The sequence below is a fragment of the Aristolochia californica genome, unplaced genomic scaffold (genome assembly GCF_029961685.1).
Source record: "Aristolochia californica isolate CCGP_79_NKW_82.1479 unplaced genomic scaffold, dmAriCali1.0.hap1 SCAF_2, whole genome shotgun sequence".
Taxonomy (NCBI): Eukaryota; Viridiplantae; Streptophyta; class Magnoliopsida; order Piperales; family Aristolochiaceae; genus Aristolochia; species Aristolochia californica.
The window spans coordinates 44641053-44665325 of record NW_027181881.1 but is presented as its reverse complement, the minus strand read 5'-3'; the positions used below and the strand labels follow the sequence as shown (position 1 = coordinate 44665325).

Sequence of the window (24273 nt, the reverse complement as noted above, 5' to 3'; positions counted from 1 at the left end):
CTTTATATATAGATAATTTAGGTAATACTGAGTATTTATTCTAATATCATGTGAAGTTGGGTCGAAGTCTCATCCCGAAATAACTAACCAACTTAAAATATTTGTATTACTAATCTACGTGAATCGGTTTGGTTGAATGAGTAGGTTTTGGAGCTAAAAAACGAACGAGACTCGTCCCACAAGCGTCCTAATGCTAGCTGCTCTTCCCATGGTACCTCCCTACTGGCTTTGTTTGCACCTTGTCGTTTCCATTTCCTGTATGTTCGTTATCAAATATCAGCATTATTCACCTCTGATCTCTCCCTGATTTCTCGTCTCTTTCTCTAATTTCTCTCTTCGCACCAAGTATGTTTTAAGAGGTTAATTCAAACAGAGCAGAAGCTAAGGGGAGCCTGATCATAGTCAACACATCGAATCATGCCGCCTCTATCGCCTTACAGAAGTTTAGGCCGGCAAAATCTGGCCCGGCCTTTGTAATTCTATCCGAAATTGAGCCGACCTGGTGGTTGATCCGTGTCTGACTCATTAATTTTGCCTTAATAATTCGGTTATGTTGAGTTTGACATCAAAATCCAATGGTTATGGTTTAATCTCCCAAAATAGTAAGAATCTGATTAAGCTTATTTGATTTGATATATTTATATTATAATAAATCCAAAGTTATACATCTAGTTCTAATATATTTTAAAGTAAATTGCTTATTAGTTAAATATTTTTGTAATTTTATTTCTTCTTGTTGTATTCTTTTTATATAGTTATTTCTTTTACAAATTTTAAGTTGGTTGATATGAGCTAACCCAAGTTCTCTTTTGTTTGGATTGGGGGGAGGGCTCCCCGCCCTCGCCACAATTGGGGGGATCCCTCCCTTATTGTAGTAATGAGGGGGAAAACATATAATGAGAAAATCCAGGACATTGATGCTGTTCCAACTAGAAAACACACCGAAGAAGCCATTGGCAGCCCGAATTCAATAGATTGATGGCGGAGTAGTAGGAGACTCTTTTTGCCCTTTGGGAAGTCGGCCAAAAGGACTCTTATGTTTGCCCCTTCAAAACGTTTTTTCCTCTTGTTGCATTGGCCGCCGGCCCCTTCACCTTTTCCCCGTTCTATTTCATAGTGATAAATCTGCAGCCAAAAGGCCCTCCTCCCTTTTCCTTTTTGGCCCTTTTCCCTAGTCCAGACCAAAAAGACTCCCAAGTCCCTAACATGCATTTCGTGTCTCTCGGACGTGAGTACCCGTCGCGGCAGTGCTACTCGCATCATGCTCATTACAACCGGTGGACCAGGCTTTTAGTCTTTGTTCTCATCAAGTTCTGAATTATCCAAAGTCAAGGTGGGTCCAGCGTCGCGTGTGAATCGGCGCGTATTCAGGCATATTCTTTCAGCCGTTCGGCTCGGAGTATATAATAATAAGGTACAATACGCCAGTGCGTGTATGCTCGGTCTTCCTACTTGCCACTTTCCTACTTTCCACAGAAGGAAAATAGCAAGTCGTGCGCTTCGTTCAGACAGGAAAAATCCCGAATTCTTCTGAATTTTGCTGCTGCTGCGGGGAGTTGGAATTTGGATTGGGAGATTCTCTCTTATCAATCTGGAGAGGCGTTGCCGTCATCGGTGAACGGATCGGGGTTGTGGCTACCGGGGCCGGGGGCTGGTCGGATGTGATTGATTAAACGTGGACATGGTGGAGTATAGTGTTAGGAAGGTTTCTAGGGTTTTGTAAAGCCCTCTGTTTCCTCTATGGAAATGCCTGGACGGCGATCGAGCTACTCGCTTCTTAACCAGTTCCCGGACGAGACGCAGGCGCAGCAGACGGCCAAGTTCTTCGAGTCGGTTTCGCCGGAGAAGAGTAAGGTGAAGCCCGAAAGAGCACTGGATTGGCCGATCGCGCCGTCCGATGGGGGGCCTGATCCCCGCGGGCGGATCGGGTCGCTTTTCCCATCGGTTGGACTGCAGAGGCAGTCAAGCGGCAGCAGCTTTGGGGAGAGCTCTCTGTCGGGGGATTATTATCTTCCTACGCTCTCGGCGGTGGCGAACGAGGTAGAGTGCTATGGAGCGGTGCAAGATGAGGGCTTTAGAGGTGGAGGTGGAGATGGACGATTGAATTTGGGGGATAATTCGGGCCCGGGTGGGTCTTCCTCGTCCAAGAGCTGGGCACAGCAAACGGAGGAAAGCTATCAGTTGCAGCTGGCTCTGGCTTTGCGCCTTTCCTCAGAGGCCACTTGTGCCGATGATCCCAACTTTTTGTGTCCGGTGCTGGACGATTCAGGGGTTGGCCCGTCAGTTGCCTCCGCGGAGTCCATGTCACATCGATTCTGGGTAGGTTCTTAATGAATTTTGGTATCCTTTATTCCGGATTTAGAAATTCATCTGGCACTTGGTCATTATGCTTCCATTAGCCGTGAATCATTGCATTTACCTGGAGAAGCCTTAGGAAAGGTGACTACGTGTATGTTGAATTGAAATTTAATCCGTTGTTTGCCGAGAGCGTTAGTTTTGTAAAGCCTCGTTAATTTAGAACATTTGTTTAGATTTTCTGGAAATTTCTGTTGTAGATTTTAATGTATCCGAGCTATTAAAAGCTCCGGAAAAACTGCACTCTAATCTTTCTTCGTTAAACTATGGCTATACGAGCATACAACTGTTACGATTGCTTATTCTTTGTAAAAAAAGTCTGCATTATATTGTGCCTGGTGAAACATATGATACGGTGCTTCCACATTAGCGTATACTCTTATGGACGAGTAAAATGTTGTGCCCTTTAATGAAATGGCCCCACATTTTATTTATCTATAGTGCTTTCACACATGCAGAGGCTTCTGTATCATATGAGGGCTCCATTGTGTCTCAAATTGCGATTTCTTCAAATTTCTACTTTGAAAACTAGTGCCAACCAACACTCAACGCTTACCCTGAGTTATTTTTGAACATTCAATTAGGATAGAATTGTTATCGTTGAAGCCTTGTCCTAACCATGTTGGGTTAGTCATCATTGAAAAATAGAGTTACAAAGTAGAATTATGATGAAGAGAAGGAGATCTGCATTAAAACAAGTGAATTGAAGGACAGGTCTGCCACTTGACACTTATATTTGTGAGCCAGAAAGTTTTTGAATTGGCTTCTGTATTGGCATGAGAATATCAAGCATATTAGGATGGTGAGTATCTCAGTTCTGTTGACTCTAGTGTATTGTCTTAGAACTAGTTGCTTTAGTATAATATCCTCCTGGAAGATGGGGGCAAAATTTATGATTTCTGTACCTAAATTTATTTAATGTAAAAAGAATTTGTTTCCAAAGAGTCCTTGCACGACAGGCCCGGACAAAGACTAGCATAAGTATCTTTTACAATGCCGCAACTACCTAAAATACTGCTAAATATTTTCTTAAAATTTGGACTAGTGATGGGGGTTTATTACATGTGGAGCTTGCTCGGTTGCCTGTTCCATTACACATGCTGTATTAGCTGCTTTCTCGACATGTTTGATTCTACCAACTTCTTTGACTACTTTAAGATTCTTCTCAACCATATGGGCCAAATTTTGAAGGAGCAAAAAATGTGATTTCTCTTTTTTTAATTACTAAAACTTTAATCCTTATTTTAAGGACTGCAAACAGTCTAGCTAATTGGTTGTCTACCATCAGCATGTTGCTTTTGGTAGCATTCTTGTCTTGTTTCCTGAGGTTTGAGGTCTTTTTTCTCCTTCCCCTCTCAGTTCGTTATTCTTCCAACAAAGCTCATCGCTTTCTCAGAAAATAAAAAAAGCTAGATTTGTAATCGATTTGTTCATATATTTTTCTTTTTTCCTACATGATATATTTATATTGTCCGTAGATTTACATAAAAACAAGAAACATTGTTTACTATAAGCAACTAAACATCCAGGTACTTTGTTTTATATCTATGAGATTAATTGTTCAAATAGTGGTGGATGAGTAATAATATTTATAGGGTTAATTACATGTTGAATTAATGGTCATATCATGTGATTCCAGGTAAATGGCTGTCTGTCTTATTATGACAAAGTCCCAGATGGATTTTACCTGATTCACGGACTGGATCCTTATGTTTGGATGATATGTAGTAATCCACAAGAAAGTGGGCGTGTCCCTTCACTTGAATCACTCAAAGCAGTTGATCTTCGGGAGTCATCAGTTGAAGTGGTTTTGGTTGATAGGCAAGGTGATCCTAATTTAAGGGATCTCGAAAATCAGGTAGTCAGCATCTCAAGTAGCTGCATTACCACTACCCAGGTGGTGGAACAACTCGCAAAACTTGTCTCTATTCAGATGGGGTGAGTTATCTTAATATTTACATGTGTATAATCTCTCTCCTAAAACCGTCTAACTGAGATTTTATTTGTATCACAAGGGGTGAAGCTTCTTCTGGTGAAGCTAGTTTACTCCCACATTGGAAAAATTGCTGTGAAAGTCTGAAGGATCGTTTAGGCTCTCTTGTCCTTCCCTTGGGTAGCTTGTCTGTTGGTCTTTGTAGGCATCGTGCTCTGCTTTTCAAAGTAAGGAACTTGTTTCTTTTAAACATGTCAATGCTCTCTCTCTCATCTAAATTGTTTTTTCATGTGCAAAGGAACTATTTTCAATGTGCCGCTCAAAAGATGTTTGGTGCCAGGTTTCTGGTTGACAGTATATTTGGTGTTTTTTCTTTCATTTATGTGTTAGAAATGGGCAGCTTTCAAGATTATTGCAGCTAATTCCTTTCTTTCAGGTTTTGGCAGACAAAATAGATTTACCATGTCGAATTGCTAAAGGTTGCAAATATTGTCAGAGAAATGATGCTTCCTCGTGTCTTGTGAGATTTGGTGTGGACAGGTTGTCCTCTGCATTGGGGTTTTATGAAGTACTTTATTTATGATAGTGATGCACTATTCTTTAATACAATGATTATGTCTCTCTCTCTCTCTCTCTCTCACGGACACACACGCACATGCTGGCAACAACTTATATCCAGTTTTTTTTTTTTTCACAACCATTTCCTCTTCTTTTTAAACTTCTTTATCTATTGGATATTTACTTATTGGAAGTAAATCATCCTTTATCTGGCAGGGAATATTTAGTTGATTTGATTGGGAACCCAGGATTTTTATGTGAACCTGACTCGCTGCTCAATGGACCCTCTTCTATCTCAATTTCTTCACCTCTGTGTCTACCAATGTTTAAGTCTGTTAGGATTACTGAAGATTTCAGGTCTTTGGCCAAGCTATATTTCTCCGAGTGTCAATCACTAAATCTCATATTTGGTGGTGATTCAACAGGTTGTTACTTCTCTAAGTTATATATTTACATCTTCAATAAGTTTCTTTTGGAATACTAATCACACCTATATGTCTGTTTCATTATATTTGAATTTATCTGTTCTAGGACAAGAAGATATTTTAGATGCTTCATATCCTAATAATTCAGAGATCAAGTGCCCCGTACCTCCTGTGGAAGATTCTGAAGCTCCTCGACCTCAGGCTGTGAGAGATCCTTCTCGACCAAATGATGAACCCCAGTTACAGAGGTGGCAGAATCCTTCTCAGATTGGATCATCTCAACCTCTTTATATGAAAGACTCCATTCAAGCTAAACCTCTCCAGCGAACTGAGAGAAGAGATATTCCTCCTCTTTTTGCATTATCTGCTCAACGGGCTGTCAAGGGTAAGGATATAAGACTCATGGAGAGTAGCCAAGTCCTTCCAACTAAGACAGATAGTGAATCGGCTCTTCAAATTGATGATCTGGACATACCATGGAGTGATCTTGCTCTGAAAGAACGAATAGGAGCAGGTATGTATAACTCAGTGCAATCATTATTCTATGGGTATGTTTGAATATGGGAACTAAGTGCCTCTTTAAATTTTTTTGATGGCCAATTTCGACTGCATGTGATATAATACCAAATTTGTATTATATACAGGTTCTTTTGGGACAGTTCATCGTGCTGATTGGCATGGCTCTGTAAGCATCCTGTAAACTTTGCTCATAAAGTTTATAGAATTTACTGTTTCTGGGACATGCTTTAGCAAGTGGCTTTTTGTTCTTTGGGATGACGTTGCTGGATTCATGCAAAAGTTTTTTATGAAGCTTATGATTTGTTTGTGTATTTTGATCGACTTTGTTATTGTCTGCATTATTACTGCATCCTTTAGTATGACTATTCCTTTTTGTGTTTTTGTAAAAAGACAATTTCTTCTTTTTCTTCCTTTTTTTGAATGTTATAAATTTTTTAATAAGATAAAGCAAGAGTTTCAAAACAGGATAGTGCAACTCCCGGGAAAAGATTACAACAAGCTCTTCATGCGAATTCCCCTCTTTGACTAATGAATCAGCTAAAGAGTTTCTTCTTTTTAACTTGATGAAATCACATTGCATTGGTTGAGTTAATCTTCTCAACAAATACCTTTCCTTTTTTTGAGAATATTGAGACATCAAATACCTTTCCTGATGGTGTTTTATCTTTTATTTTATGTCCTATTCCTGTCTTAATTCCTTATAAATTCTCTGTGACTAGGTATATGTTATGAATACCATGGCTAGGTTTCTATATATTGTTGGCTTTTTTTAAGTTGCTAGACTTAAATGTATTTTTTGTTCTTGCAAAATAATTTTCAGGAAGTTGCGGTTAAGATTCTCATGGATCAAGACATTTATGCTGAGCGATTTAAAGAATTTTTGAGAGAGGTATTTACATTTCAGATCTGCTATGCTTTATCATTTTAAAGAAATGCATGTGAACTAAGCTCTGTTATTTTTCTATGGGTTGAAGGTGGCAAAATCTTTTGTTTGGTGGATATATTTGCAACTGTAATTTCACTCTCTCTTTTCAATTTTAGGTTGCAATAATGAAACGGCTGAGGCATCCAAATATTGTGCTATTTATGGGTGCAGTTACACAACCACCAAACTTGTCCATTGTTACCGAATACTTATCGAGGTGTGGTTGTTTAATAAATTTTCTTGAAGTTTTCTTATTTTTAGAAATTTTGATATGCCTTAACTATGATTATTGGTTTTGAAATTGCAGAGGAAGTCTTTATAGGCTTTTACATAAGCCTGGTGCAAGAGAGGTCTTGGATGAGAGGCGTCGGTTAAATATGGCTTATGATGTTGTATGTTTCTCTCTCTCTGCCACAGAAAAAAGAACAAAAAAACTTGTTAGCTGTTCCATTTCTATTTACGATTTCACATGTCTGCAAATTTCCAATTTAGCAGTCTCTTCTTTGCTCAATAACAGGCGAAGGGAATGAATTATCTTCATAAACGCAATCCTCCAATTGTACATCGGGATTTGAAATCTCCAAATCTATTGGTAGACAAAAAGTACACAGTCAAGGTATGATGTTTCTTCACTTGGCAAAGGTGCAACTAAATTTGAGTTTGCAGTTCATTTGTCTTCTGCAGTATGTTTCTATTAGGTTTCTTATTTTGCAAAAAGAGGGTTAATTTTAAGCAATGGTCTTTAAAAAAAAGAAGAAAAAAAGAAGTATGAGCTTATTCATGGATACACTAATAAGCTACTTAACTTCTTAAAAAAACACTAATAAGCTACTTAAACATATAATTTATCAAAAAAAAAATATAAATCTTTTTAAGAACAAATGCAAGAGCACTGAAATGAGTTTGTTGGAGTCTGAGGTGAAGATTCTCGATGCTTGAGAAACAATGGAACATATGATTTGTTTGAGAAATAGACAAAACTATCCAATGATTTTTTTTTACTCTGCCTTAATTTTGTTTTTGACTTTACCTTGGGTGAAAAGTCTGAATAGTATGAATGGGTTGAAGACAAAGTCATCTCAGGCAGCAAGTTTCTTTTTCTTTTTCCCCATTTCAAATGGTTGAGCCACAAGTTTGGGATAAGTTAAAAAACTTTGTGATAATTTACTGGAGGTGCTTTTCTTAGGAACTTGGTTCATCCATGCCATAATGGCTTGACCTACTCTTGTCCTATTGAGGTCATATTTTTGGAAATAACATATGCGAAGGGGGGTTAGTCAACATTGAAGTTGAAGTTAGACTTCAAATTCAAAGCAATGATTTAATTCAACTTCAACTTTAAGTTGGGTGTTAGTGTCCCAAAATGAAAAATACGATGTAAACAAGAGAATGAGTAACTTTTTATAATATACTTAAATAGAACATATACCTAAACAGATAATTAACCAAAATAAACATGGTTACTACACTAATAAGTGATTTAATGTAGTATTAAAATATATTAATATACTACTTAATGAAATACTATATTATATTAATTAATGATTACAGTTTATTATAAAATAATATAATAATTATGTGTGACTATAATAAATTATAAAAAATAAAAAAATAACAAAAGATGGATTTTTTACGTAATATTAATTAATAATATATTTTTACAAAATTTAAAATGATTACTTTAATTAATTATAAAAATGGGATAATTAAACCAAAATAATTGATCAAATGCTTTCTTTAACAATATTTTAATTACCAGAGTTAAATTTCTAATTTAATATAGTAATAAATTAATGAATATAATAACGAGTTCGTGTCTTTAATATTAAAATCATCAACTTGGGGGGGGGGGGGGGGGGGGGGTTAATGGCCGGAAAATAGATTTTATTTTAGAGGCCCTACAATAGAGACACTCCGACTAGATGCTTTGCGACGGAGCGGCGGTAGGCAACTGTGACGGAGGCTTGATGATGGCAGCTCTGCGATGGAGGCCGAGAGGGAGAAGAGAGGGAGGCCGAGTGGGAGACGAGAGAGGGAGAAGGGAGAGGGAGTGCGAAGACGAGAGGAAGAAGAGAGCGGGAGAAAAAAAAATTAGACGCGTCCCGAACGATGGCTTCAAATGGATGATTCACAATTTTGGATTGAATCATGATACCATGATTTTAGCCTAAGACGATTACCTGCTTTTTTTAGATGATGCTGGCGTTGGTGTACCACTAACGGTCTAATTGAATGAACTATGTAATGCGCATGAACTTCATTATTGACTAACCCCGAAATGAAGGTTTCTAAGGATAGTTGTGGCTTTAGCGTGCAGAGGAATAGGTAGTGGTACTAGGAACATTGTAAACGAGCCTATAATATTACTCAAAAAGGTGATGTATTCTGAATTTTTTTCAATTTGTGTTGCTTCCTATCTGTCCGTTATTGTATTTTCCGTTTCTTCATTCAGAAAAAACAAATAAGGTATTATCTTCGTCTCTTTTTCATTCACCTAATACCTCATGGAACTGGTATAAGCAAAATTATAATTCCAAACAATGGCTACGATCAACAGGATGGAGAAAGTGTTAGGATAACCAGTCTTGTAAGCAATAAATTTGTGTCACTAGTTCACCTTATAAGTTCTTGCTCCCACAATGATATTGGATGATTTGCAAGGACTAATTATCTATCCACCATTTGATATTGAAGCTTGGATAGTCAGCAAACATCTTTCAGAAAGAAATACCGTCTTCATCTTCAAAAAAAGAAAAAAGAAAAGAAAAAAATCAATCTTCTTAAATTATTCAAGGAGAAGAAATTAGGAGAACAAAATCTGTTCCTTGAGAGGAGAAAAGAAAGAATCATATGGAAATGCAAGCCTAGTCTCAATGATTATGATGGTGAGGGTGGTGACACTTTATTAACTGTGTGGTTTTAGTTTACAGTGTTCTCACTTGTCAATCTGCTGATTGGCTTGAATTCTCTTTTTTATTTTTATCATTGAGGATCATTTCCTTCCTAATGACAATTTTTAATCTGTTATATCCAGGTATGTGATTTTGGTCTGTCACGCTTTAAACAGAACACATATCTCTCCTCAAAATCAGCAGCAGGAACTGTAAGTTTCTTAGATACAAACTAGAATCTTGACTAAAACCTGTCTCATGTTCTTCTCTTATGATTTTATCTGTCTTTTTATTAGCCTGAGTGGATGGCACCAGAGGTTCTTCGTGATGAGCCATCAAATGAGAAGTCTGATGTATACAGTTTTGGAATTATCTTGTGGGAGTTGGTCACATTACAGCAACCTTGGAATAACTTAAATCCTGCACAGGTTTTTATGCCACTTTTGTTTTATGTCGGTTCTTAATCTTTGGGTTTTTTTTTTCCTGAAAGTTATTGAAATATGATTGAGAAGAAAAAAGACTGGTTTGACCAGGTTCTTGGAAATTACTGGAAAACAAGTTGAAACTGGGTACAAAAGCAAGATAAAAAAATGAAGCTAATATAAGAAGCATATTGAAAAAGAAAGACCAAATTGAAGTGGTACCTGATCTTGGTTGGACTGACATGCTAGCTCTATCACAAGACATTGATTTTTTAGTTCGAAATATTCCTTCATTCCCTAATGCTTTCTTATAAGTCCTCATCTTTTATTTATTTAACTTTTTAAGGTGCTTCAGAATTTCATGTAATTAAAGATGTGATTGTATAGCTTTATTTGATGTGAGCATAGACTCTTTCCTTTGAGAACCGTGTCATGTATATATGGATATTGGATGTGCATGCTGTTGAAATGTATGTGAAAAAAGTAAGAAGAGAGACTTGAAGAGAGAGAATGAGAGGGACAGCAGGCGGAGAGGCAAAAGCTCAAGAGAAAGAACTGCGTTGGGGGATGTGCATGTCCCCCAACCTCTATTTATAATGCTGATCAAGTACAATTACTGATATACCCTTACTTAAGTGAAACCCTAATCTCTTTGTATCTCCTATTCTATATGTCCTCTTTACATTAAACTTGGACCATAGACATACTTGGACATACAAAACAAGATTGCATCAAGAAATATGAATATAGATAAAGTAAAATGATCAAAATGACTATATACTTGTTTTTCTACACTCCCCCTCAAATTGGAGTATATATGTAAAAAAGTCCCAGCTTGCCACAGAAGTTCAGAAATTCATGCTTTCCAGCGCTTTAGGGAAGACATCGTCAAGTTGATCACCAAACTGAACATATGGGGTGATCAGGTCCTTCATCATTGCATCCTGAATGAAATAACAATCTACCTCTGTGTTTTGTTCTCTCATGAAACATCGGGTTGCTAGCATGAAGATTGTTGTCTGGTTATCACAATATATAGTCATATGATTTTTATAATAGAGGCCTAACTCCTAAGTAGCAGATTTCACCCACATTAGCTCATTGACGGTGTGAGTCATTGCTCTGTATTCAGCTTCTGCATTACTCCGGGTAACCACATTATGTTTCGTACTTTTCCAGTTGATTAAGTTTCCTCCAAAAAATACATAGTACGCAGTGGTTGATTTTTGGTCAGTCTTGAAGCCTGCATAATCAACATCAGAGAAAGCCTTAATTCCTTATGTGATCATTAGGTCTAAAGAGAGGACCTTTTCCTGGTGCTCCTTCCAAACATTATAAGATTCTTTGTGCAGCCTCTAGATGAATCTTATGTGGATGCTCCATGAACTGACTGCAAATGAGATATTCGGTCTAGTAACTGTAGCAAACATAAATAATGAGTTTGCCTACTAATCTCCAATACATTGTTTTATTTTCAATTCTAGACTTTGATCATCATGAAGATCATGTCTTACCTCCATCGGTGTATCAGCTGGTTTAGCTCCCTGAAGCCCATATTCTTGAAACATACTTCTTCTGAGTCAAAATCATTTCCTCCTTGCTTTTTGCAACTTCAATGCCTAGAAAATATTTTAGGTGACCCAGATCTTTAGTCTAAAAGTGACTCGCCAAGTGGGATTTAACTTCTTCAATGCTTGATCTGCCACTCCCCAACAAGATGATATCATCTACATACACCAATAAGATAATAATTCGAGATGATCTCTTTAGAATAAACAATGTGTATCACAATGACTTCTACGAAAACCCATGGACATAACCACTTGACTAAATTTTCAAACCATGCTCGTGAACTCTGTTGTAAGCCATAAAAAGCTTTCTTGAGTCGACATACCTTATGTGCCTCCCCCTGAGCAATATACTCCGGAGGTTACTCCATGTAGACCTCTTTTTCAAGATTACCATACAAGAATGCATTTTTAATATCTAGCTGAAATAGAGACTAGCCTTGATGTACTATGACAAATACCAGTATTCTATCAGAAGTTAGGCAAGCAAACAGAGAAAAGATCTCAAATACATCCACTCCAAAGGTTTGGGTATATCCTTTAGCAACGAAGCGAACCTTATATCTTTCAATAGAGCTATAAGAATTATTTTTAATTGTATAACCTACCGACAACCAACTACTACAGCCCTTGGAGGTAAATCATATAGCTCCCAAGTCCCTCTATCAACCAGTACCTCCATCTCAACATCCATTACTTTCTTCCAATGAGGAGTCAACAAAGCATTCTGCACCGAAGAAGGAATAGTGCAAGTAGAGATGGACAAAATAAACTTACAATAATTGTCAGATAAGGAATCAAAAGAGACATAGTGAGATAGAGGATGACGAGTACCTTTATGGACACCTTTCCAAAGAGCAATAGGAAGGTGAAGATCACTTACCTTAGGATCAAGGGACATTGCAGGGTCATGGTTTGACGAGAGATAGGAGTCTAGAGTGGGAGGAGATGGTTGTTGTTGGCGTCGATATACCTACAGTGGTTTTTCAGTAGAAGCATCATGTGAAGTCGGAATGCAGTGACCAACTGGAATAGGAATTACAAGACTAGGTACTGAGGGGACAAGAGAAACTGACTCAGACCTCGAAGACTTAAAGAATAGAGTATCTTCAAAGAAAGTAACATTAGCAGATACAAATGTTTTTCTCATAGATGGACTGAAATATTTGTACCCTTTTTGTGTCTGAGAATAGCCCACAAATATACATTTAACACAACACAAGGAGACAATTTATCCTTCGATGGATTAAAAATATGTGCAAAACATATGCACCCAAAAACATGGGTGGTATAGGAAAATAGATGTAGTGGGCAATACAATATGAATAGGAATTTTACCGTCTAGAATAGAAGACAACATTCTATTTATCAGAAAACATGCAATGTGGACAACACCACCCCAATATGAGTTAGTAACATAGTTCGAGCGACCTCAAGTAAGTGGCGATTCTTGCGTTTAATAACTCCATCTTGTTGTGGAGTGAACACACAAGAAGTCTGATGAATGATCCCTTGAGACTGACTAAAAGAGTCAAACTTCCGATTCATAAATTCAAGGCCATTGTCTATACGCAAGATATTGTTAGAGGCTGCAAACTGATTCTTTATTTCATTATAAAAGAGTTGAATTACATCAAAGGCTTCAGATTTTTCTCAAAGGAGATAAATCCAAGTACATTTGTTGAAATCATCGATAAAAGAAATAAAATACCTATGACCAAACTGATAAGTCACGGAACAAGGACCCTAGATATCTGAGTGGACAAGCTCAAATAGATTGCTTGCCTAATGAGATGAAGCTAGAAAGGAACTCCGGTGATGCTTGCCTAGTTGTCGTGCCTCGCATTGAAAAGTAATGTTGGAAGAAAGTTTTGGAACTACTTGAATCAGTTTTGCGAGTGATGGATGTCCTAATCTTAGATTGCATTGTAAAGGTGAATCGACTCTGTCGCGCATGTAGTGTATTATCTGGTTTGTGGCCGTCCAGATAATACAATCCTCTTCTCTCACAAGCGGAACCAATCATCTTCCTCGTCACGAGATCCTGAAAAACACGATGAGTAGGGTAAAAAAGTTAAAGAACAATTCATGAACTTAGCAACCTAACTGATGGATAACAAATTCAAAGGTAATTTTGGAACTAGCAATACTAACAGAGGTGAAACTGACCTATTAGCAAGGTTAACATGCTTAACAATGAGGGACTCTTTTAAGTCAGAAAATAAGGACGACATAGCTGACATATGTTTTATAGATCTGGAATCAAGTACCCAAGACTAGGAATGAGACACTAAAAATGCAGATATATTTGTGGGAGGAGCAGTATGAACCAAGGATGTAGGAGAGTTGTGCCCTATGCTGTGAAATCTGTTGCCGTTGCTGAATTAATTTTTGCAGTTCATCTGGGGCATCAGGTGGGACAAATGTTGTAGTGTTAGACTCTGAGGCAATACCCTCGTGTGTAGTAGAGTTTGCCCAGGCAGACTTCCCAAACTTGATCAAATATCTGTCCGAGTAGTGATTAGTGCATCCACAATGGACACTTTCACTCAAATTTCCCATCCCATCGGCCTCGTCCTGGACTGTCTCTACCTCTGCCTTTGACAGTCCCTATGCGTCCTCTGGACGACTCAATGGAACCAGGTGTTGCGGCTCATGTATTAAGGCCAGTAGCTTCAACCATATTAGTGTCTTTACATGCTTTAAGTTTAATAGTCTTTTCAGATCTCATTACCCTATTAAAAATAGTAGAGCGATTAGGTACTTCAAAGGCTAGGACTTGTGCCTTTATGCTATCAAATTCTGCACCCAAAGCAATGAGGAATTTTTCCGCTAGGGGCTGACTTTGTTGTTACCTGAGTTTCCATTCATCCGTAGTAAATGGATGAAAAACATTGATTTCTTGCCAAATACTCAAAAAAGAGCTTGCTACCTCGTTTCAAGCCGAAAAAATCTGTATATAACTCATATATCCTAGTAAGATTACTCTCTTGACTATATAGAGCATCTAAAGATAACCACATAGCTTTGGTAGTTTCAAAGTTGACCCGACTTCTAGTAGTAGATTCCTTATTGTTGACAATCCAAGTTATTACTTGGCTGTCCTCTGCTTCCTAATCACCGTCTTGAGGAAAAGGAAGATCATCCCTAATAAATTTCAGCTTCTTTAAATTCATTCTAACAAATTTGGACCAAGTAAGATAATTATCAACATTCAATTTTTCAGAGGTTTAGGGATTATAAAATTCTTTAGATGGAGTGTAAACTTCACCGGAATCAGCCATAACAGATATATAGGAGCACCAAACAGATCAATAAGCCTTCTGACAACTTCAAATTAATCAGCCTAGGTGGGTCCCTCCACGTAGGATTAGGGTTAGGGCAATTAGGTGATGTGTGCAAGTCAGAAAATCCAAAAATCCACCACAAAAATCAAATTCCAGATCAAACAGTGTAAGAAGAGCAACACTAGGGCTGACATGAGCAGATGCCAAGGATGATGTCAGCACATGTATGCTTGAGAATTGGGATGCATCCCGAAATCAGCATAAAAACCCTCTTTTCGGCAGTTTAAAACATCAAAATTTGTTCTAAAAACAGTAGAACTAGTATCCCTATGGTTATGGCAGAGAAAAAAGGATAAAAATTTGACAAAGAAGCTTTCCAGATGCGATCTACTTCTTTAATACCATAAAAAAAGTAAAAAGATAAGTGTTGAAGAGAGAATGAGAGGGAGAGAAGGTGGAGAGGCAAAATCTCAAGAGCAAGAGCTGCACTGGGGAACATGCACGTCTCCCAACCTCTATTTATAATGCTAATCAATTACAATTACAGATATACCCTTAAGTAAAACCCTAATCTCCTTATATCTCCCATTCTACATGTCCTCTTTACATGAAACTTGGACCAAAGACATAATTGGACTTACAGAACAAGATTACATAAAAAAAGTTAAATGACCAAAATCACGTACTAGTTTTTCAACAGTATGACTTGCGGAAAAGGTAAATATTTCATTTGCAATTGAAAGATTATTTTAAAATGCTTGGCATTACAAAGTATAAACACAATTTGTGCAATTTTCAGAGTTGAATTGGAATATTGGGTGTTTGTTATGACCTTAGCTAGGACCCTTAAATGGAAAATAGTCCTCAAGAAAGTGGATAGATTAGCTGTTATGTGACCCTAGCCAGGATCCTTAAATGGAAAATACTCCTCAAGAATGTGGACAGATTAGATGTTTTATGTGATCTTAGCCAGGGTCCTTAAATGGAAAATACTCCTCAAATGTTTTATGTGACCTTAGCCAGGATCCTTAAATGGAAAATAATCCTCAAGAATGTGGACAAATTAGATGTTTTATGTGACCGTAGCCAGGATCCTTAAATGGAAAATACTCCTCAAGAGTTTGGACAGATTAGATGTGTGTAAACTTCTGTTGGTATTAACTTACAGACTCGTGTGTGATTACTACCTAAAAGTAAGATATTTTTTCATCCCCAAGGCTATTCTGTGCATGCTACCGTTAACTTTTTGGAGTGTCCTATGTCTCATTGTGTGATTTTCAAATGGATTGCATGTGCAAAATGCCTGTTAGAGTTGGATTCACCTATTGGGTGAAAATGACATACGACATTTTAAAAGTTTGGTAGTTGGATGTTTAACTTTTTGTTTTCTTCTTGCAGGTGGTGGCTGCTGTCGGTTTTAAGAGTAGAAGGCTTGAAATTCCAAGCAACGTCAATCCTCAAGTGGGTGCTCTAATTGCTTCTTGCTGGGATAAGTACGTTCATTAACCAGTCTCAAGTTCGTTTATATGGTTCATCTTCTTGCTACCTTTTTATTGGGCTGTTAAGAGATTTAGCTGTTCGTTGGGTTTTAGACAGATCCCACGTGGGTTGAACTTTGGCTGTCTTCTTGGGTTGCTTAGACCTGGGAACTCAGATTTGACAACACTGAGTTTTCCTTTGTGTCAATGTGCTCAGGCCTCGGCCAGTATCTATTCTGACTAATAAAGTGATTTTAGTTGACAGATTATCCACTTATTCATTTTAGCATCAACCCTTTTTTCTTTTGAAAAATAAAGAAGTTGAAAATTTTCTTAACTTCAAAAGGTGATGTGGTCATGACTAAGCTTACTGGAATTTAGCTGCGTCAGCCTAGGGATACTTTTGCTTGTTGACTATGCGTTAAACAATTAACAATCTGTACTGCAGTGACCCCTGGAAGCGGCCTTCGTTTGCAGATATAATGGAAGCCTTGAAGCCATTGATAAAGCTCCCAACTCCTCAACCAGTGCGGTGAGAGATGTCATGGCTTACATGAACGAGAAATTAGCTGATTGCAGTCGTGATTCTTTGGTGATCTCGTTGATGTCAGAACTCCAGGGCTTTGCTTTGCTCAGGTAATCATTAGTGTCTAATTCTCAATCACCCATTTCCTTGCTTTAATGATCTCTCCAAACTTTGTCAAATTAATTACTAGGTTCATGCAAAGAATAAGAAAGAAGAAAGAAGAATATACATATCGTCAATTTTTAAATTATACTTCCCATGTTTATCAGATGACTCAGATGGAGTAGCTTTTTAATCATGTAGATTTTGACTCTGACTTGGAGAGGCTTTCTTCCACATCCGGTAAATGTATATGTTCTTTTTTTTTATTTAATCTTTCTGGCACCAAATATTTTTTGTATGTATTGTCAGAATATGTAATTATATGACCAAACAATCGTAAAAGTGATATATTTTGCGCGTCACATACCCTTGATGGGTAAGAATTATTTTTGTCTTACTGTTTCTTTGTTTGCAGGCATTGTTGTGTACATCAGGTGTAATGGTAGAATTTTAAACAGAACAGTGAGCCTGCGCACCGAATAAATATAATTGTGCATATATCTTTTGCGAGTTTGGTTTCTTTCCTACTCTTCCTCTCTAGGGTGCTTGTCCTTCTAGACTCTATGAATTGACATTACTATCAGATGTGTAGTATTTAATTTTGAATTTGGTATTGGGCGAGTCGTTGAAATCATAATCAAAGAGTTATTATTCACGTACTAGTTCAAGCTAGCGTCACCATAACACGTTCATTCATTAGGTTGAAACGAGTTAAATTAATGATATCAAGACAAAATTAAAAATAAATGAATAAAAACACTCGATCACAAACTGCATAAACGATGTTGCCTTGGAATCAAATTACAGAATGATGAAGGGAAATCCTTACAGATCTCAAAAACAGAGTCATCTAGCTGCAGTTAGTAAAATCAATGATTTGTTGTAAAACTAGCTTAAAATAATTCTCCACCAAGGCCAAATTTGCCTTCGAGAGCTCGTCTAACCGGTTCAGGACGTTTGTCTCTGAGCTTCTCCAGTGACATTTTGAACTCTTTGAGCTCTTGCAACCCATGTCCCTTGATATCGGCCGCTCGTCTCCCTTTTTGCTGCAGCACCTCCTTCCTCCTCTTCTCCGTCTCCACTCGCTCCATCAGATCACAGCAATGTCGGGTGAGTTCCAGCGACAATCCAACTGGGGAATCCCCGTCCCAGCGTTGTGTCGACGGAGGAACCGCTCGATTACGGAGTCTAACGAAGGGTGGCTGAACGAGAAAGACTTTTCCTGCCGGAGAGAAAACGATGATGGCAACTTGTGCGTCGCAAAGAAGCCAGATTTGGGCGGGCGTCTGGGTTCTCTATCTTCTTTATGTAGATCTTCTGACGTCCCATACTGAGTTTCTTCACCATCTTCCAGAGCAGAACAAACTGGAGCGAGAGGGAAACCGGAGATACGGCATTTAAGCAACTCACCCATTGTGGTTTGTTCCTAAACAGAAAATAAATTAATAAGCTAAGATTTTGTTTGATTGTAATTTTAAATGAAATTTTCTGTTTCCTTGTCAAGTTTCCAATATGAGAAGAAGCACATTTATTTCTGTTTTCCTTCACATGCGCTTACGTCATGTCAAAGTTCGATTACGTACTCAAGCGACAACGGCTTGTGGGTCCAGAAGTCTTATTTTCCTTTCGACCAAATCGATTACGTATTAAAACGTAGGTTTAAGACCCCACTAATCATGTCCGTGGCACGATACGGCGTTTATTCAATGGGCCCACCTGCAATGTTTGCCAGCCTATGCCGGTCTGACCAATTAGGCAACTGGCTGCACCAATACAGTGAGATGTGACATAGACGCCAAAATCGAAATGAATAAACGGGTTTCTTCACCGTTTTCCAACGTAACAGAAACGAGAAGAAAAGAAATCGGCAGAAAAGGGCTGATCTAATAAAAAATTAATTTGGTGCGAAACATGAGATAGGTTATCCGATCAACAGATTTAAGCCGTCCGATCATGACCAAATCGGTTGATATCTTAAAAGTATTTAATTTTAAGTCATGTTCGATTACGTAACTAGGGCCGACATCGGTGATTTTGAGACAGGTCGGCAGCGGGAAAAACTCGTACGTGGGCCCAAGAAAATCTTATTTTCCTTTGACCAACTGGATTACGTATTAAATCCTTGATTTAAGACATCACTGATCTTGTCCAATGAATGCGGTAGCACGATCTGGCTCGTTACTCCCAGGGTCCACCGGTTCGTCTGCCAGCTGCATGCCGGTGGCCGTTAGGCTGGTTGGCAACTTGCTGCCCAAATACAATCAGATGTGACTTAGACGCCGCGTGATGAAACAGGTTATTTGTCGACTTTTAGTTGGACAAGACTAATTCTTTACTTAAGTCTCTAAGTATGTCGACTAATTCTTTACTTAAGTCTCTAAGTATGTCTTATCACAACTTTCTTGAGACAGCTAAGCAGAAATGCCAGAAAACTGAAAATTTTAACGATGTTACTTTGGAAGAGCCACGTGGCCATATACTATTATGCGCTCTCTAGTGGCTGATTACGGAGTTGTGGGACCAATGAATCACGTACTGTCAGAATATGAGCAACCAGCATTTAGAAGGTGGCACTCGCGAATACGATCTGATTATGGTTCAACCGGTCGGCTAACTGACCCGGTTCGGCTTGGGTTTTACTTATATTTTCTTTTCCACCCTCGTGGCACTCAAAATTCCAGTGAAAAGCTGGGCCGCCTGACAAATAAGTCTAGATAGAACCTGGTGTCCGCCCCGGTGAGTTAACCTGTGATTCGATCGGGATGACTCGATTTTGGAAAAGGATAGGTCAGACTCACCTCTTCTATTACGTAAGAGAGTCAACGACTCACCTCAGTCTATCTCAAGCCCCGACTGACTCAAAATCTTAGGGACCCAAGTTAGTTCCTGGTTTCTAATTGTGACACCACGGATATAATTTGAATCTGAGTCATCACAGTCATTCAAATTTTAAGTAATTGAAAGTGAAGTACCTATTAAAAGTGAAAGTGAAAAGTGAAAATGAAGTGGCGTGTCTCGCTCTCTTGTGTAATTTCAGCATATCCAGCCCTCAACAAATTTGAAATCCTCATAACCCAACGAAATTGTTAAACCCCGGTTCGGCTGAGCCGGTATCATGGAATTTAACCTCGGTGCGGTGGTCCAGATCCAAAGGAAACGACAAAATACAATGACCTGCCACCACGAGAGGAGCTTTCTGTCTCTTTCTGTTAAAAAAGATCTCCTCTGAGACCAAGTTCCCTCCTCCAAAAGCTTCTCCCCCTGTTTTCCAACCGCCATTTCCCCTCCCAACGAACACACTAACCGACTTACTGTCCAGTCCCACTCGTCTCCTTCCTCAAACACTAGCAGATATTTTCCTGCCAAAGGCGGCAAATGGAGATATATTCCTCCTTCGCTCACCGACCTGCTTTCCATTCTCCCTGTGTTGTTATAGGTTACAAACCGAAATACCTGACGCCGCCTCTTCCCTTCTCATCTGCTGTAATCTTTGCCTTAATATGAATCCCAGGGATAAGCTCCATTTTTCTCCTCCGCATACCATTCAACCTTCTCAATGTTTTCCTGTAGATGGGGAGCCTTCGGGTTCTTTGCGGATGCGCGAATTCGAGGCGTTCTCTTCTGTGGCGGATGTCAAAGTCGAACCTTTGGACGAGGGGGGGCATCTTTCTGGAAGTAAAGGGTTTGGGTCTTCGATGGATATTGATACCTTATCTGGCCTGCAGTCTTCTACGGGTGGATTGTGTGGGGAGAGTTTCATTGGTGTTACTTTTTCCGCCTCGAGACCGTGGACCTCTGCTTCGCAGGCTCACGAGGCGGGAGGTGAGCCTTCTGAGGAGGGGCCACCGGCCGTCGTATCGTCATCTTCGTCCTCTCTGTCTCCACAGGTTTCGCCTGAGGTGGAAACAGGGGATAGTTCAAGTGCGGTGCCTCAGCCTCTCGAAGCTCTTCAAGGGGTTCCCATTCCTCCGTTTCTTTCTAAGACTTATGATTTGGTGGATGACCTGGTTCTGGATTCTATCATTGCGTGGGGTACGAGAGGAGCGAGCTTCGTGGTATGGGATCCTGTGGAGTTTGCCAGAACCATCCTTCCTCAGCATTTCAAGCACAACAATTTCTCCAGTTTTATTCGGCAACTAAATACTTATGTGGGTATTTCTAAATCGTTGTCTGTAATGGCTGATGTAATCTGTATGTAGTTGTTTGTTCTTTTTCGTTTTTATTTATTGCCATGTTTCTGTTTGTTTTCCTTTGGTAATTGCGGTTGGACTTGATCGAGACGTTAATCTGTAGATTGCCGAAAAGGTTTATGTAAAATCACGATGTATCATGTAAGAATTCTGGAATATGAAGAATGTGCGGTCGTATCCTTTTTCTCTTCCATATTCCTGGGTAGACAATTTAATTTGGACGTCTTTTGGTTGAAACTTTTTTTTTATTTTTGTGGTAGTTTGCTTAAGAGCCGCTTGATTTGATTGATCTAGCTGATGTATTGATGACGGAAGAAGTATAAGTTTTTGTGGTTGGTTTGGTGGTAGCCGGCTTTATTCATCTTGCAGGCTACAGGATTCATACGTGTATTCTTGAACTGCTGGAGTATCCTTTTGCATCCTCTGGTAAACCTGTTTTTAGGATGGAGACCCTGCATTCAGTGCTTCATTGATATTTGTATCCAGAAAGTTGATTCGCAGGTTCAGATGGTTGCTAACATTTACCATTCGATTAGAATTTCACATCATTAGATGAACATATATGTCTTGGTTTTAGGTATTAAATGCTTGGAAGGCCTCTGTGTGTGTGGCCTGAATTTTCAAGGGTATTGGGGCAGTAGGTTTTACTGCTGTGAGATTCAAAAGAACTAGAATGGAGCTTTTGCTATATTATGAGCTATGTTCGTGATTTTATTTATTTACAGCTCATCTCCCTCAATGGAGAGGCATGTGCACTTGGCATAGAAAGTAAAGCTATCGACTACAGGAACAGAAATAGGAAGCATAAAATGCTTTTGCAAGATCTTATGGTCAGAAACAAGATTTTTTTGGTTGATTTTTTAGTTCAGATCAGTACTTTCTCTTTCCTTGTTTGCTTTTTCTGCGCTGAACCCTACATTCGGTGAAGTTTGGAATTTGGTGTTCTGATTTGATTCTTAGTTTGTCTATTTTATCAATAGAATTGGTCTCCTGGGCAACCGAACATGTTGCCCTTTTGTTGTAAGTTCTTTGGAGGTTAAGTTGTTTAGGAGAATAAAAATGCAAAGTTTCTTTAGTAAGTATACAGGATCAAGGTCAGGCTTGTGTTGGATGAAGTTTCAAGTCAATATTTTTGTAATAGATTTCCAATTTATTGTTCTGGTTATGCTGAGCTACACATTTTTTTTATGATTGTTAAACTCTTCTGTTTCCTTATTAATGATTTGATCATACCATTTCAAAGAAAAAAATGATCTTAGTAATATAACTGGAGTTTGTAATGTGTTAGTAGTGCTCCTATTCTTTTACACGTCTCACATGCAATGCTTATGTCCTTCAATTTTAAAAGCTTGTAATTGTATAGTGAAAGAATGTTCTCTTTGTTCCTTATCGGTTTATGCAACTTGTTCTGCCTTACCTCTCTTTGAGGCCTACAGAAACAGGCTTGTAGAACTATAAGTTACTAGCCTGGATGGTGAGCTCTTTCTTGGAATACATCCACACAGAAAGAAAATCCCTCTCCTCTGATCTTGTCACCCATTAACAGGATGGGTGTCTCCTTCTTTAGCAGGTAGAGGTATTATCAAGAATTGTTCAGTATTTCCAGCCTTTGAGTATTCATGGATAATTTTTTTCTTATTCTTGTACTTGATTTTGTATTATGTACATGTATACAGATTCATGTTAGTCTGTGTGGCTGTAAGGATTTTTCATGCTTTTGTGTTTGACATCTCTTTTGCGTTCCCCTTTTTCACTAGAATTACGACTTTTATGTTTTTCAGGGATTTCGTAAGATCAAGACTGATCGATGGGAGTTTGCAAATGAAGATTTCCTGCGAGGGCAAAGGAATTTGTTAAAAAAGATTCGTAGGCGAAAATTACCCCAAGTGCAGCATGTTGGACTCCACATTGAGCCTTACACTGAAGCAGTGAAGGTAGGATCCGACATGGAAAAACTGAGGAAAGAAAGGAGCTCACTAATGCAAGAGGTCATTAAACTGCAGCAGGAGCACCAGCAGACTGTCCACGAAGTAGACACAATGACGAAACGGCTTGAAAGGGCAGAGCAGAGACAAAAACAGATGGTTTCCTTTCTTGCAAAAGTTCTTCAAAACACTGTTTTCATGTCCCATTTCCAGGCTCAGAAAAATAGAACAAACATTGCTTCAAGGGTGAGAAGGAAGTTTCTCAAGCAACAGCAAGCGATGCAAAGTACCTCAGGCCCATCTATGGCGGAGGGGCATATTGTGAGGTATAAAACAAGTTGGAGTGGTTCCATCGGTTCTATGGGTGAAATGCAAGAAACAGGAACTGAAACAGGTGAGCAAGTTTCAGGATATCTTTCTCAGGATTTTCTTGGAAGACTGCTTGAAACACAAGGCCAGATGGGGGATGTGGCATCTGAAGTTATGACTTATCTTGGGGAAGCTATGGGTCAGATTGAAGCTGATTCACCCAGCTCTGTGGACCCCGGTAGCTCCAGCGGTAAAGAGTATTTAGTTTCTTTTCCAGAGGAATTATCTCCAATGAAAATGCTTCCACCAGTCTTTTCTCCAGCAGCTGAGGACCTTCTTAAACCAGAAGAGGCCTGGGAAATGGGTTTCAACATCGGTTCAAGTAATGCAGGATCAAGCCAGGATGTGTGGGACAATCCTTTCGGCTATGAAGTGCAAGAATCCCTGTGGAGCCTCGGTTGCCAGCAAGTAGATGAGGGTTTGGCGATTGATAAATGGATGGGGGAGGAACCCTCTTTGGGTGAGGCAGAGACCACTCTATACGAGCTGCCATATGAAGACCGATCTAAACATAACGAACCTTAGGGCCTCTGACTATCATTTGCTTTTTAGTAGCTCTTTTAGATGCTAGTTTGGGATTCTGTTCATGAAGTTCCCATTGGTTTGGAACACAATTTATTATAATGATAGATCCTTAGTTACCCGTCTCTACAGAATTCAGTCTTTTCTCTGTTCATGATTCTTTGTATAATTTTTTTCTCTGCCGGGTAGCCATGGTAATTGATTTTCTTTTCTTTTTGTATCAACCGGCCTTGTAATATGTTTAACCAACTTGCAGCAATTCTTGGGGGGACGCAATC

The 24273-nt window shown here is 38.8% G+C and overlaps 2 protein-coding genes across 5 annotated transcripts; both read left to right on the top strand.

The window, feature by feature from the left end:
* Positions 1-1457: 1457 nt before the first annotated feature.
* Positions 1458-17499, top strand: LOC137955674 (serine/threonine-protein kinase CTR1-like). Of its 4 annotated transcripts, none has more exons than XM_068802730.1 (17): positions 1458-2319; positions 3995-4293; positions 4371-4515; positions 4725-4828; positions 5063-5271; positions 5378-5785; positions 5916-5956; positions 6611-6679; positions 6832-6932; positions 7023-7107; positions 7233-7331; positions 9750-9818; positions 9903-10034; positions 16282-16376; positions 16810-16997; positions 17191-17229; positions 17405-17499. In XM_068802730.1, the coding sequence occupies exons 1-15, from the start codon at positions 1741-1743 to the stop codon at positions 16895-16897; spliced, it is 2523 nt and encodes an 840-aa protein (XP_068658831.1). In that variant the 5' UTR covers positions 1458-1740; the 3' UTR covers positions 16898-16997; positions 17191-17229; positions 17405-17499. The 4 variants fall into 4 exon arrangements, with proteins under 4 accessions (XP_068658831.1, XP_068658829.1, XP_068658830.1 ...); XM_068802728.1 differs by having other exon boundaries at positions 17157-17229; XM_068802729.1 differs by having other exon boundaries at positions 17191-17499.
* Positions 17500-20284: 2785 nt separating this feature from the next.
* On the top strand, positions 20285-23998 carry LOC137955141 (heat stress transcription factor A-3-like). Its single transcript, XM_068802011.1, has 2 exons — positions 20285-21137; positions 22961-23998. Exons 1-2 carry the CDS (start codon positions 20490-20492, stop codon positions 23996-23998), a joined length of 1686 nt encoding a protein of 561 aa, XP_068658112.1. The 5' UTR covers positions 20285-20489.
* Positions 23999-24273: the final 275 nt, after the last annotated feature.